This window comes from Salmo salar, chromosome 14, assembly GCF_965601325.2.
Source record: "Salmo salar chromosome 14, fSalSal1, whole genome shotgun sequence".
In the NCBI taxonomy this organism is placed as follows: Eukaryota; Metazoa; Chordata; class Actinopteri; order Salmoniformes; family Salmonidae; genus Salmo; species Salmo salar.
Window position 1 is genome coordinate 56061642 of NC_138304.1, and position 14576 is coordinate 56076217.

General features: G+C 39.4%; 1 protein-coding gene across 2 annotated transcripts in view; it reads right to left on the reverse strand.

Annotated features, from left to right (window-relative positions):
- The window catches only part of best4 (bestrophin 4), a 148251-nt gene that overhangs the window by 770 nt on the left and 132905 nt on the right, over window positions 1-14576 (reverse strand). For both annotated transcript variants that reach the window (XM_014141491.3, XM_045694576.2), the window contains 3 exons: window positions 1619-1771; window positions 458-538; window positions 36-184 (listed from right to left, as the gene is read on the reverse strand). In XM_014141491.3, coding sequence (XP_013996966.2) covers window positions 36-184; window positions 458-538; window positions 1619-1771 — 383 coding nt within the window. The remainder of the gene's footprint in view (window positions 1-35; window positions 185-457; window positions 539-1618; window positions 1772-14576) is intronic.

A 14576-nucleotide genomic window follows, 5' to 3' on the forward strand; every position in this document is an offset into this window, starting at 1 on the left:
GAATGAACAAATGAATCACAGTAATTGTAGGCTACCTTATGTCATATGTTGAGCCCATGAAGGTAGGTCTGAGGGTCTCAGCAGCAGTAGAGTTGGGGACAGAGAAGTATCTCTCCACCCAGAACTTGTCCTTCTCTGTTGGGGGAAGGTTCTGGTGCATGTCATCCACAGCCAGCATGGACACCTGAGAAGAAATGTGAGGGGGAGAAAGACAGCAAAATAACCAATGAAAGACAGCTGATCTATCACTGTCTATCTGGATAAAACCCCAACTAGTCCATAAGGTCAGACAATACTTTATAGGAGATGGTAAATGATTGGTTCAGGAAAGTGAACTGAGATTTTTTTTAAATAACAGAAAATACTGCAAAGATACAAAAGCTCAGATAATTACTTTATCACTCAGCAGCCGATGGTAATTGATGGCCTAAATTCAATTGAAGTGAGATGAACACACCTGAATATTTCGGTCAATTAGTTGGTTGGTTTCAAAGTCATCATCGTCCTCGCCGAAGGGATTGATGATCAGTTCCCCCACCTAGGGAACAGAGAGAAGGAAGGACAGTCAAGGACTTTAGCATAACTAAGGCCAGTCAACTCCCCCACCTAGAGAACAGAGAGAAGGAAGGACAGTCAAAGACTTGAGCATAACTAAGGCCAGTCAACTCCCCCACCTAGGGAACAGAGAGAAGGAAGGACAGTCAAGGACTTCAGCATAACTGGGGCCAAGAGTTGTCCCAGACCATGTCTCAGCCAAAATAAACTCTGGGAAAGGAAAACTCTGGTCCCTTACCATAATATATCTTGACTGTACATAATGCATAATTCAGACTGCAAGCAACAACGAAAACCTATCAATCAATTAACCACCCAATCAATATTAAATAAACCAATCAATCAATATCCAATCAATCAATTAACCAACATCCAATCAATTAACTAACCAATCAATCAATTAACCACCCAATCAATATTAAATAAACCAATCAATCAATATCCAATCAATCAATTAACCAAAATCCAATCAATTAACTAACTAACCAATCAATTAACAAACTAATCAATAATCAATCAATATTCAATCAATCGATAAGGAACTCACCTTGAGCCAGCCTGCATAGAAGAAGAACTGATAAGGAACTCACCTTGAACCAGCCTGCACAGAAGAAGAACTGATAAGGAACTCACCTTGAACCAGCCTGCATAGAAGAAGAACTGATAAGGAACTCACCTTGAGCCAGCCTGCACAGAAGAAGGACTGATAAGGAACTCACCTTGAACCAGCCTGCATAGAAGAAGAACTGATAAGGAACTCACCTTGAGCCAGCCTGCATAGAAGAAGAACTGATAAGGAACTCACCTTGAGCCAGCCTGCATAGAAGAAGAACTGATAAGGAACTCACCTTGAGCCAGCCTGCATAGAAGAAGAACTGATAAGGAACTCACCTTGAGCCAGCCTGCATAGAAGAAGAACTGATAAGGAACTCGCCTTGCGCCAGGAAGCATTGAAGAAGAACTGATAAGGAACTCACCTTGATCCAACCTGCATAGAAGAAGAACTGATAAGGAACTCACCTTGAGCCAGCCTGCATAGAAGAAGAACTGATAAGGAACTCACCTTGAGCCAGCCTGCATAGAAGAAGAACTGAAGAAGGGTGAAGACGGGGACATACAAGTCCAGCTGGTGACCTTTATACCCCTTCTCAGGGTTCAGGAACTGTCGACCAATCAGACAGAAGCCAAAGAACGAGTACACTGCCAGGGTCACGACCTTGTGTGAAGAAACATAATCACATCGAATTATAGAGGCAGTAGTTTGGTATTATACAGGCAGTAGTTTGGTATTATACAGGCAGTAGTTTGGTATTATACAAGCAGTAGTTTGGTATTATAAAGGCAGGCAGTAGTTTGGTATTATACAGGCAGTAGTTTGGTATTATACAGGCAGGCAGTAGTTTGGTGTTATACAGGCAGGCAGTAGTTTGGTATTATACAGGCAGGCAGTAATTTGGTATTATATAGGCAGTAGTTTGGTATTATACAGGCAGTAGTTTGGTATTATACAGGCAGTAGTTTGGTGTTATACAGGCAGTAGTTTGGTGTTATACAGGCAGTAGTTTGGTGTTATACAGGCAGGCAGTAGTTTGGTATTATACAGGCAGTAATTTGGTATTATACAGGCAGTAGTTTGGTATTATACAGGCAGGCAGTAGTTTGGTATTATACAGGCAGTAGTTTGGTATTATACAGGCAGTAGTTTGGTATTATACGGGCAGTAGTTTGGTGTTATACAGGCAGTAGTTTGGTATTATACAGGCAGTAGTTTGGTATTATACAGGCAGGCAGTAGTTTGGTATTATACAGGCAGTAGTTTGGTATTATACAGGCAGTAGTTTGGTGTTATACAGGCAGTAGTTTGGTATTATACAGGCAGGCAGTAGTTTGGTATTATACAGACAGTAGTTTGGTATTATACAGGCAGGCAGTAGTTTGGTATTATACAGGCAGTAGTTTGGTATTACACAGGCAGAAGTTTGGTATTATAGAGGCAGTAGTTTGGTATTATATAGGCAGTATATTATGGTATTATACAGGCAGTAGTTTGGTGTTATACAGGCAGTAGTTTGGTATTATACAGGCAGTAGTTTGGTATTATACAGGCAGTAGTTTGGTGTTATACAGGCAGTAGTTTGGTATTATACAGGCAGTAGTTTGGTATTATACAGGCAGTAGTTTGGTATTATACAGGAAGTAGTTTGGTATTATATAGGCAGTAGTTTGGTATTATACAGGCAGTAGTTTGGTATTATACAGGTAGTAGTTTGGTATTATACAGGCAGTAGTTTGGTATTATAGAGGAAGGCAGTAGTTTGGTATTATACAGGAAGGCAGTAGTTTGGTATTATACAGGCAGTAGTTTGGTATTATACAGGCAGTAGTTTAGTATTATACAGGCAGTAGTTTGGTATTATACAGGCAGTAGTTTGGTATTATACAGGCAGGCAGTGGTTTGGTATTATACAGGCAGTAGTTTGGTATTATACAGGCAGTAGTTTGGTAGTATGCAGGCAAGCAATAGTTTGTTGTAATACAGGCAGTAGTTTGGTATTATACAGGCAGTAGTTTGGTATTATACAGGAAGTAGTTTGGTGTTATACAGGCAGGCAGTAGTTTGGTATTATACAGGCAGTAGTTTGGTATTATACAGGCAGTAGTTTGGTATTATACAGGCAGTAGTTTGGTGTTATACTGGCAGGCAGTAGTTTGGTATTATACAGGCAGGCAGTAGTTTGGTGTTATACAGGCAGGCAGTAGTTTGGTATTATACCAGCAGGCAGTAGTTTGGTGTTTTACAGGAAGTAGTTTGGTATTATACAGGCAGTAGTTTGGTGTTATACAGGCAGTAGTTTGGTGTTATACAGGCAGTAGTTTGGTATTATACAGGCAGTAGTTTGTTATTATACAGGCAGTAGTTTGGTATTATACAGGCAGGCAGTAGTTTGGTATTATACACGCAGTAGTTTGGTATTATACAGGCAGGCAGTAGTTTGGTATTATACAGGCAGTAGTTTGGTGTTAAAAAGGCAGTAGTTTGGTATTATACAGGCAGTAGTTTTGCGTTATACAGGCAGTAGTTTGGTGTTATACAGGCAGTAGTTTGGTATTATACAGGCAGGCAGTAGTTTGGTATTATACAGGCAGTAGTTTGGTATCATACAGGCAGCCAGTAGTTTGGTATTATACAGGCAGTAGCTTGGTATTATACAGGCAGGCAGTAGTTTGGTATTATACAGGCAGTAGTTTGGTATTATACAGGAAGCCAGTAGTTTGGTATTATACAGGCAGTAGCTCGGTATTATACGGGCAGGCAGTAGTTTGGTATTATACAGGCAGGCAGTAGTTTGGTGTTAAACAGGCAATAGTTTGGTATTATACAGGCAGGCAGTAGTTTGGTATTATACAGGCAGTAGTTTGGTGTTAAACAGGCAGTAGTTTGGTGTTATACAGGCAGTAGTTTGGTATTATACAGGCAGGCAGTAGTTTGGTATTATACATGCAGGCAGTAGTTTGGTATTATACAGGCAGGCAGTAGTTTGGTATTATACAGGCAGTAGTTTGGTATTATACAGGCAGTAGTTTGGTATTATACAGGCAGTAGTTTGGTGTTATACAGGCAGTAGTTTGGTGTTATACAGGCAGTAGTTTGGTATTATACAGGCAGTAGTTTGGTATTATACAGGCAGTAGTTTGGTATTATACAGGCAGTAGTTTGGTATTATACAGGCAGTAGTTTGGTGTTATACAGGCAGTAGTATGGTATTATACAGGCAGTAGTTTGGTATTATACAGGCAGTAGTTTGTTATTATACAGGCAGTAGTTTGGTATTATACAGGCAGTAGTTTGGTATTATAGAGGAAGGCAGTAGTTTGGTATTATACAGGAAGGCAGTAGTTTGGTATTATACAGGCAGTAGTTTGGTATTATACAGGCAGTAGTTTAGTATTATACAGGCAGTAGTTTGGCATTATACAGGCAGTAGTTTGGTATTATACAGGCAGTAGTTTGGTATTATACAGGCAGTAGTTTGGTATTATACAGGCAGTAGTTTGGTGTTATACTGGCAGGCAGTAGTTTGGTATTATACAGGCAGGCAGTAGTTTGGTGTTATACAGGCAGGCAGTAGTTTGGTATTATACCAGCAGGCAGTAGTTTAGTGTTATACAGGCAGTAGTTTGTTATTATACAGGCAGGCAGTAGTTTGGTGTTATACACGCAGTGGTTTGGTATTATACAGGCAGGCAGTAGTTTGGTATTATACAGGCAGGCAGTCGTTTGCTTTATACAGGCAGTAGTTTGGTGTTAAACATCCAGTAGTTTGGTATTATACAGGCAGTAGTTTGGTGTTATACAGGCAGTAGTTTAGTGTTATACAGGCAGTAGTTTGGTATTATACAGGCAGGCAGTAGTTTGGTATTATACAGGCAGTAGTTTGTTATTATACAGGCAGTAGTTTGGTATTATACAGGCAGGCAGTAGTTTGGTATTATACACGCAGTAGTTTGGTATTATACAGGCAGGCAGTAGTTTGGTATTATACAGGCAGTAGTTTGGTGTTAAAAAGGCAGTAGTTTGGTATTATACAGGCAGTAGTTTGGCGTTATACAGGCAGTAGTTTGGTGTTATACAGGCAGTAGTTTGGTATTATACAGGCAGGCAGTAGTTTGGTATTATACAGGCAGTAGTTTGGTATTATACAGGCAGCCAGTAGTTTGGTATTATACAGGCAGTAGCTCGGTATTATACGGGCAGGCAGTAGTTTGGTATTATACAGGCAGGCAGTAGTTTGGTATTATACAAGCAGTAGTTTGGTGTTAAACAGGCAGTAGTTTGGTATTATACAGGCAGGCAGTAGTTTGGTATTATACAGGCAGTAGTTTGGTGTTAAACAGGCAGTAGTTTTGTGTTATACAGGCAGTAGTTTGGTATTATACAGGCAGGCAGTAGTTTGGTATTATACAGGCAGGCAGTAGTTTGGTATTATACAGGCAGGCAGTAGTTTGGTATTATACAGGCAGTAGTTTGGTATTATACAGGCAGTAGTTTGGTATTATACAGGCAGTAGTTTGGTGTTATACAGGCAGTAGTTTGGTGTTATACAGGCAGTAGTTTGGTATTATACAGGCAGTAGTTTGGTATTATACAGGCAGTAGTTTGGTATTATACAGGCAGTAGTTTGGTATTATACAGGCAGTAGTTTGGTGTTATACAGGCAGTAGTTTGGTATTATACAGGCAGTAGTTTGGTATTATACAGGCAGTAGTTTGTTATTATACAGGCAGTAGTTTGGTATTATACAGGCAGTAGTTTGGTATTATACAGGCAGTAGTTTGGTGTTATACAGGCAGTAGTTTGGTGTTATACAGGCAGTAGTTTGGTATTATACAGGCAGTAGTTTGGTATTATACAGGCAGTAGTTTGGTATTATACAGGCAGTAGTTTAGTATTATACAGGCAGTAGTTTGGTATTATACAGGCAGTAGTTTGGTATTATACAGGCAGGCAGTGGTTTGGTATTATACAGGCAGTAGTTTGGTATTATACAGGCAGTAGTTTGGTAGTATGCAGGCAAGCAATAGTTTGTTGTAATACAGGCAGTAGTTTGGTATTATACAGGCAGTAGTTTGGTATTATACAGGAAGTAGTTTGGTGTTATACAGGCAGGCAGTAGTTTGGTATTATACAGGCAGTAGTTTGGTATTATACAGGCAGTAGTTTGGTATTATACAGGCAGTAGTTTGGTGTTATACTGGCAGGCAGTAGTTTGGTATTATACAGGCAGGCAGTAGTTTGGTGTTATACAGGCAGGCAGTAGTTTGGTATTATACCAGCAGGCAGTAGTTTGGTGTTTTACAGGAAGTAGTTTGGTATTATACAGGCAGTAGTTTGGTGTTATACAGGCAGTAGTTTGGTGTTATACAGGCAGTAGTTTGGTATTATACAGGCAGTAGTTTGGTATTATACAGGTAGTAGTTTGTTATTATACAGGCAGGCAGTAGTTTGGTGTTATACACGCAGTGGTTTGGTATTATACAGGCAGGCAGTAGTTTGGTATTATACAGGCAGGCAGTCGTTTGCTTTATACAGGCAGTAGTTTGGTGTTAAACATCCAGTAGTTTGGTATTATACAGGCAGTAGTTTGGTGTTATACAGGCAGTAGTTTGGTGTTATACAGGCAGTAGTTTGGTATTATACAGGCAGGCAGTAGTTTGGTATTATACAGGCAGTAGTTTGTTATTATACAGGCAGTAGTTTGGTATTATACAGGCAGGCAGTAGTTTGGTATTATACACGCAGTAGTTTGGTATTATACAGGCAGGCAGTAGTTTGGTATTATACAGGCAGTAGTTTCGTGTTAAAAAGGCAGTAGTTTGGTATTATACAGGCAGTAGTTTGGCGTTATACAGGCAGTAGTTTGGTGTTATACAGGCAGTAGTTTGGTATTATACAGGCAGGCAGTAGTTTGGTATTATACAGGCAGTAGTTTGGTATTATACAGGCAGCCAGTAGTTTGGTATTATACAGGCAGTAGCTTGGTATTATACAGGCAGGCAGTAGTTTGGTATTATACAGGCAGTAGTTTGGTATTATACAGGCAGCCAGTAGTTTGGTATTATACAGGCAGTAGCTCGGTATTATACGGGCAGGCAGTAGTTTGGTATTATACAGGCAGGCAGTAGTTTGGTATTATACAAGCAGTAGTTTGGTGTTAAACAGGCAGTAGTTTGGTATTATACAGGCAGGCAGTAGTTTGGTATTATACAGGCAGTAGTTTGGTGTTAAACAGGCAGTAGTTTTGTGTTATACAGGCAGTAGTTTGGTATTATACAGGCAGGCAGTAGTTTGGTATTATACAGGCAGGCAGTAGTTTGGTATTATACAGGCAGGCAGTAGTTTGGTATTATACAGGCAGTAGTTTGGTATTATACAGGCAGTAGTTTGGTATTATACAGGCAGTAGTTTGGTGTTATACAGGCAGTAGTTTGGTGTTATACAGGCAGTAGTTTGGTATTATACAGGCAGTAGTTTGTTATTATACAGGCAGTAGTTTGGTATTATACAGGCAGTAGTTTGGTATTATACAGGCAGTAGTTTGGTGTTATACAGGCAGTAGTTTGGTGTTATACAGGCAGTAGTTTGGTATTATACAGGCAGTAGTTTGGTATTATACAGGCAGTAGTTTGGTATTATACAGGCAGTAGTTTAGTATTATACAGGCAGTAGTTTGGTATTATACAGGCAGTAGTTTGGTATTATACAGGCAGGCAGTGGTTTGGTATTATACAGGCAGTAGTTTGGTATTATACAGGCAGTAGTTTGGTAGTATGCAGGCAAGCAATAGTTTGTTGTAATACAGGCAGTAGTTTGGTATTATACAGGCAGTAGTTTGGTATTATACAGGAAGTAGTTTGGTGTTATACAGGCAGGCAGTAGTTTGGTATTATACAGGCAGTAGTTTGGTATTATACAGGCAGTAGTTTGGTATTATACAGGCAGTAGTTTGGTGTTATACTGGCAGGCAGTAGTTTGGTATTATACAGGCAGGCAGTAGTTTGGTGTTATACAGGCAGGCAGTAGTTTGGTATTATACCAGCAGGCAGTAGTTTGGTGTTTTACAGGAAGTAGTTTGGTATTATACAGGCAGTAGTTTGGTGTTATACAGGCAGTAGTTTGGTGTTATACAGGCAGTAGTTTGGTATTATACAGGCAGTAGTTTGGTATTATACAGGTAGTAGTTTGTTATTATACAGGCAGGCAGTAGTTTGGTGTTATACACGCAGTGGTTTGGTATTATACAGGCAGGCAGTAGTTTGGTATTATACAGGCAGTAGTTGGGTATTATACAGGCAGTAGTTTGGTATTATACAGGCAGTAGTTTGGTGTTATACAGGCAGTAGTTTGGTGTTATACAGACAGTAGTTTGGTATTATACAGGCAGGCAGTAGTTTGGTATTATACAGGCAGTAGTTTGTTATTATACAGGCAGTAGTTTGGTATTATACAGGCAGGCAGTAGTTTGGTATTATACACGCAGTAGTTTGGTATTATACAGGCAGGCAGTAGTTTGGTATTATACAGGCAGTAGTTTGGTGTTAAAAAGGCAGTAGTTTGGTATTATACAGGCAGTAGTTTTGCGTTATACCGGCAGTAGTTTGGTGTTATACAGGCAGTAGTTTGGTATTATACAGGCAGGCAGTAGTTTGGTATTATACAGGCAGTAGTTTGGTATCATACAGGCAGCCAGTAGTTTGGTATTATACAGTCAGTAGCTTGGTATTATACAGGCAGGCAGTAGTTTGATATTATACAGGCAGTAGTTTGGTATTATACAGGAAGCCAGTAGTTTGGTATTATACAGGCAGTAGCTCGGTATTATACGGGCAGGCAGTAGTTTGGTATTATACAGGCAGGCAGTAGTTTGGTATTATACAGGCAGTAGTTTGGTGTTAAACAGGCAATAGTTTGGTATTATAAAGGCAGGCAGTAGTTTGGTATTATACAGGCAGTAGTTTGGTGTTAAACAGGCAGTAGTTTGGTGTTATACAGGCAGTAGTTTGGTATTATACAGGCAGGCAGTAGTTTGGTATTATACATGCAGGCAGTAGTTTGGTATTATACAGGCAGGCAGTAGTTTGGTATTATACAGGCAGTAGTTTGGTATTATACAGGCAGTAGTTTGGTATTATACAGGCAGTAGTTTGGTGTTATACAGGCAGTAGTTTGGTGTTATACAGGCAGTAGTTTGGTATTATACAGGCAGTAGTTTGGTATTATACAGGCAGTAGTTTGGTATTATACAGGCAGTAGTTTGGTATTATACAGGCAGTAGTTTGGTGTTATACAGGCAGTAGTATGGTATTATACAGGCAGTAGTTTGGTATTATACAGGCAGTAGTTTGTTATTATACAGGCAGTAGTTTGGTATTATACAGGCAGTAGTTTGGTATTATAGAGGAAGGCAGTAGTTTGGTATTATACAGGAAGGCAGTAGTTTGGTATTATACAGGCAGTAGTTTGGTATTATACAGGCAGTAGTTTAGTATTATACAGGCAGTAGTTTGGTATTATACAGGCAGTAGTTTGGTATTATACAGGCAGTAGTTTGGTATTATACAGGCAGTAGTTTGGTATTATACAGGCAGTAGTTTGGTGTTATACTGGCTTGCAGTAGTTTGGTATTATACAGGCAGGCAGTAGTTTGGTGTTATACAGGCAGGCAGTAGTTTGGTATTATACCAGCAGGCAGTAGTTTAGTGTTTTACAGGAAGTAGTTTGGTATTATACAGGCAGTAGTTTGGTGTTATACAGGCAGTAGTTTGGTGTTATACAGGCAGTAGTTTGGTATAATACAGGCAGTAGTTTGGTATTATACAGGCAGTAGTTTGTTATTATACAGGCAGGCAGTAGTTTGGTGTTATACACGCAGTGGTTTGGTATTATACAGGCAGGCAGTAGTTTGGTATTATACAGGCAGGCAGTCGTTTGCTTTATACAGGCAGTAGTTTGGTGTTAAACATCCAGTAGTTTGGTATTATACAGGCAGTAGTTTGGTGTTATACAGGCAGTAGTTTGGTGTTATACAGGCAGTAGTTTGGTATTATACAGGCAGGCAGTAGTTTGGTATTATACAGGCAGTAGTTTGTTATTATACAGGCAGTAGTTTGGTATTATACAGGCAGGCAGTAGTTTGGTATTATACACGCAGTAGTTTGGTATTATACAGGCAGGCAGTAGTTTGGTATTATACAGGCAGTAGTTTGGTGTTAAAAAGGCAGTAGTTTGGTATTATACAGGCAGTAGTTTGGCGTTATACAGGCAGTAGTTTGGTGTTATACAGGCAGTAGTTTGGTATTATACAGGCAGGCAGTAGTTTGGTATTATACAGGCAGTAGTTTGGTATTATACAGGCAGCCAGTAGTTTGGTATTATACAGGCAGTAGCTTGGTATTATACAGGCAGGCAGTAGTTTGGTATTATACAGGCAGTAGTTTGGTATTATACAGGCAGCCAGTAGTTTGGTATTATACAGGCAGTAGCTCGGTATTATACGGGCAGGCAGTAGTTTGGTATTATACAGGCAGGCAGTAGTTTGGTATTATACAAGCAGTAGTTTGGTGTTAAACAGGCAGTAGTTTGGTATTATACAGGCAGGCAGTAGTTTGGTATTATACAGGCAGTAGTTTGGTGTTAAACAGGCAGTAGTTTTGTGTTATACAGACAGTAGTTTGGTATTATACAGGCAGGCAGTAGTTTGGTATTATACAGGCAGGCAGTAGTTTGGTATTATACAGGCAGGCAGTAGTTTGGTATTATACAGGCAGTAGTTTGGTATTATACAGGCAGTAGTTTGGTGTTATACAGGCAGTAGTTTGGTGTTATACAGGCAGTAGTTTGGTATTATACAGGCAGTAGTTTGGTATTATACAGGCAGTAGTTTGGTATTATACAGGCAGTAGTTTGGTATTATACAGGCAGTAGTTTGGTGTTATACAGGCAGTAGTTTGGTATTATACAGGCAGTAGTTTGGTATTATACAGGCAGTAGTTTGTTATTATACAGGCAGTAGTTTGGTATTATACAGGCAGTAGTTTGGTATTATACAGGCAGTAGTTTGGTGTTATACAGGCAGTAGTTTGGTGTTATACAGGCAGTAGTTTGGTATTATACAGGCAGTAGTTTGGTATTATACAGGCAGTAGTTTGGTATTATACAGGCAGTAGTTTGTTATTATACAGGCAGTAGTTTGGTGTTATACAGGCAGTAGTTTGGTGTTATACAGGCAGTAGTTTGGTATTATACAGGCAGTAGTTTGGTATTATACAGGCAGTAGTTTGTTATTATACAGGCAGTAGTTTGGTATTATACAGGCACGCAGTAGTTTGGTATTATACACGCAATAGTTTGGTATTATACAGGCAGGCAGTAGTTTGGTATTATACAGGCAGGCAGTAGTTTGGTATTATACAGGCAGTAGTTTGGTGTTAAACAGGCAGTAGTTTGGTATTATACAGGCAGTAGTTTGGCGTTATACAGGCAGGCAGTAGTTTGGTATTATACAGGCAGTAGTTTGGTATTATACAGGCAGCCAGTAGTTTGGTATTATACAGGCAGTAGCTTGGTATTATACAGTCAGGCAGTAGTTTGGTATTATACAGGCAGTAGTTTGGTATTATACAGGCAGTAGCTCGGTTTTATACAGGCAGGCAGTAGTTTGGTATTATCCAGGCAGGCAGTAGTTTGGTATTATACAGGCAGTAGTTTGGTGTTAAACAGGCAGTAGTTTGGTATTATACAGGCAGGAAGAAGTTTGGTATTATACAGGCAGTAGTTTGGTGTTAAACAGGCAGTAGTTTGGTGTTATACAGGCAGTAGTTTGGTATTATACAGGCAGGCAGTAGTTTGGTATTATACAGGCACGCAGTAGTTTGGTATTATACAGGCAGTAGTTTGGTATTATACAGGCAGACAGTTGTTTGGTATTATACAGGCAGTAGTTTGGTATTATACAGGCAGGCAGTAGTTTGGTGTTATTCAGGCAGGCAGTAGTTTGGTATTATACAGGCAGTAGTTTGGTATTATTCAGGCAGTAGTTTGGTATTATACAGGCAGTAGTTTGGTATTATACAGGCAGTAGTTTGGTGTTATACAGACAGTAGTTTGGTATTATACAGGCAGTAGTTTGGTATTATACAGGCAGTAGTTTGGTGTTATACAGGCAGTAGTTTGTTTTTATACAGGCAGTAGTTTGGTATTATACAGGCAGGCAGTAGTTTGGTGTTATACAGGCAGTAGTTTGGTAATATACAGGCAGTAGTTTGGTATTATACAGGCAGTAGTTTGTTATTATACAGGTAGTAGTTTGGTGTTATACAGGCAGTAGTTTGGTGTTATACAGGCAGTAGTTTGGTATTATACAGGCAGTAGTTTGGTATTATACAGGCAGTAGTTTGTTATTATACAGGCAGTAGTTTTGTATTATACAGGCAGTAGTTTGGTATTATACAGGCAGTAGTTTGGTATTATACAGGCAGTAGTTTGGTGTTATACAGGCAGTAGTTTGGTATTATACAGGCAGTAGTTTGGTATTATACAGGCAGTAGTTTGGTGTTATACAGGCAGTAGTTTGGTATTATACAGGCAGTAGTTTGGTATTATACAGGCAGTAGTTAGGTGTTATACAGGCAGTAGTTTGGTGTTATACAGGCAGTAGTTTGGTATTATACAGGCAGTAGTTTGGTATTATACAGGCAGTAGTTTGGTATTATACAGGCAGGCAGTAGTTTTTTGTTATACACGCAGTGGTTTGGTATTATACAGGCAGGCAGTAGTTTGGTATTATACAGGCAGGCAGTAGTTTGGTATTATACACGCAGTAGTTTGGTATTATACAGGCAGGCAGTAGTTTGGTATTATACAGGCAGGCAGTAGTTTGGTATTATACAGGCAGTAGTTTGGTGTTAAACAGGCAGTAGTTTGGTATTATACAGGCAGTAGTTTGGCGTTATACAGGCAGTAGTTTGGTGTTATACAGGCAGTAGTTTGGTATTATACAGGCAGCCAGTAGTTTGGTATTATACAGGCAGTAGTTTGGTATTATACAGGCAGCCAGTAGTTTGGTATTATACAGGCAGTAGCTTGGTATTATACAGGCAGGCAGTAGTTTGGTATTATACAGGCAGTAGTTTGGTATTATACAGGCAGCCAGTAGTTTGGTATTATACAGGCAGTAGCTCGGTATTATACAGGCAGGCAGTAGTTTGGTATTATACAGGCAGGCAGTAGTTTGGTATTATACAGGCAGTAGTTTGGTGTTAAACAGGCAGTAGTTTGGTGTTATACAGGCAGTAGTTTGGTATTATACAGGCAGGCAGTAGTTTGGTATTATACAGGCAGGCAGTAGTTTGGTATTATACAGGCAGACAGTAGTTTGGTATTATACAGGCAGTAGTTTGGTATTATACAGGCAGGCAGTAGTTATGTGTTATTCAGGCAGGCAGTAGTTTGGTATTATACAGGCAGTAGTTTGGTATTATACAGTCAGTAGTTTGGTATTATACAGGCAGTAGTTTGGTGTTATACAGGCAGTAGTTTGGTAAATTACAGGCAGTAGTTTGGTATTATACAGGCAGTAGTTTGGTATTATACAGGCAGTAGTTTGGTATTATACAGGCAGGCAGTAGTTTGGTATTATACAGGCAGTAGTTTGGTATTATACAGGCAGTAGTTTGGTATTATACAGGCAGTAGTTTGGTATTATACAGGCAGTAGTTTGGTATTATACAGGCAGTAGTTTGTTATTATACAGGCAGTAGTTTGGTATTATACAGGCAGGCAGTAGTTTGGTATTATACACGCAATAGTTTGGTATTATACAGGCAGGCAGTAGTTTGGTATTATACAGGCAGGCAGTAGTTTGGTATTATACAGGCAGTAGTTTGGTGTTAAACAGGCAGTAGTTTGGTATTATACAGGCAGTAGTTTGGCGTTATACAGGCAGGCAGTAGTTTGGTATTATACAGGCAGTAGTTTGGTATTATACAGGCAGCCAGTAGTTTGGTATTATACAGGCAGTAGCTTGGTATTATACAGGCAGGCAGTAGTTTGGTATTATACAGGCAGTAGTTTGGTATTATACAGGCAGTAGCTCGGTTTTATACAGGCAGGCAGTAGTTTGGTATTATACAGGCAGGCAGTAGTTTGGTATTATACAGGCAGTAGTTTGGTGTTAAACAGGCAGTAGTTTGGTATTATACAGGCAGGAAATAGTTTGGTATTATACAGGCAGTAGTTTGGTGTTAAACAGGCAGTAGTTTGGTGTTATACAGGCAGTAGTTTGGTATTATACAGGCAGGCAGTAGTTTGGTATTATACAGGCAGGCAGTAGTTTGGTATTATACAGGCAGTAGTTTGGTATTATACAGGCAGACAGTTGTTTGGTATTATACAGGCAGTAGTTTGGTATTATACAGGCAGGCAGTAGTTTGGTGTTATTCAGGCAGGCAGTAGTTTGGTATTA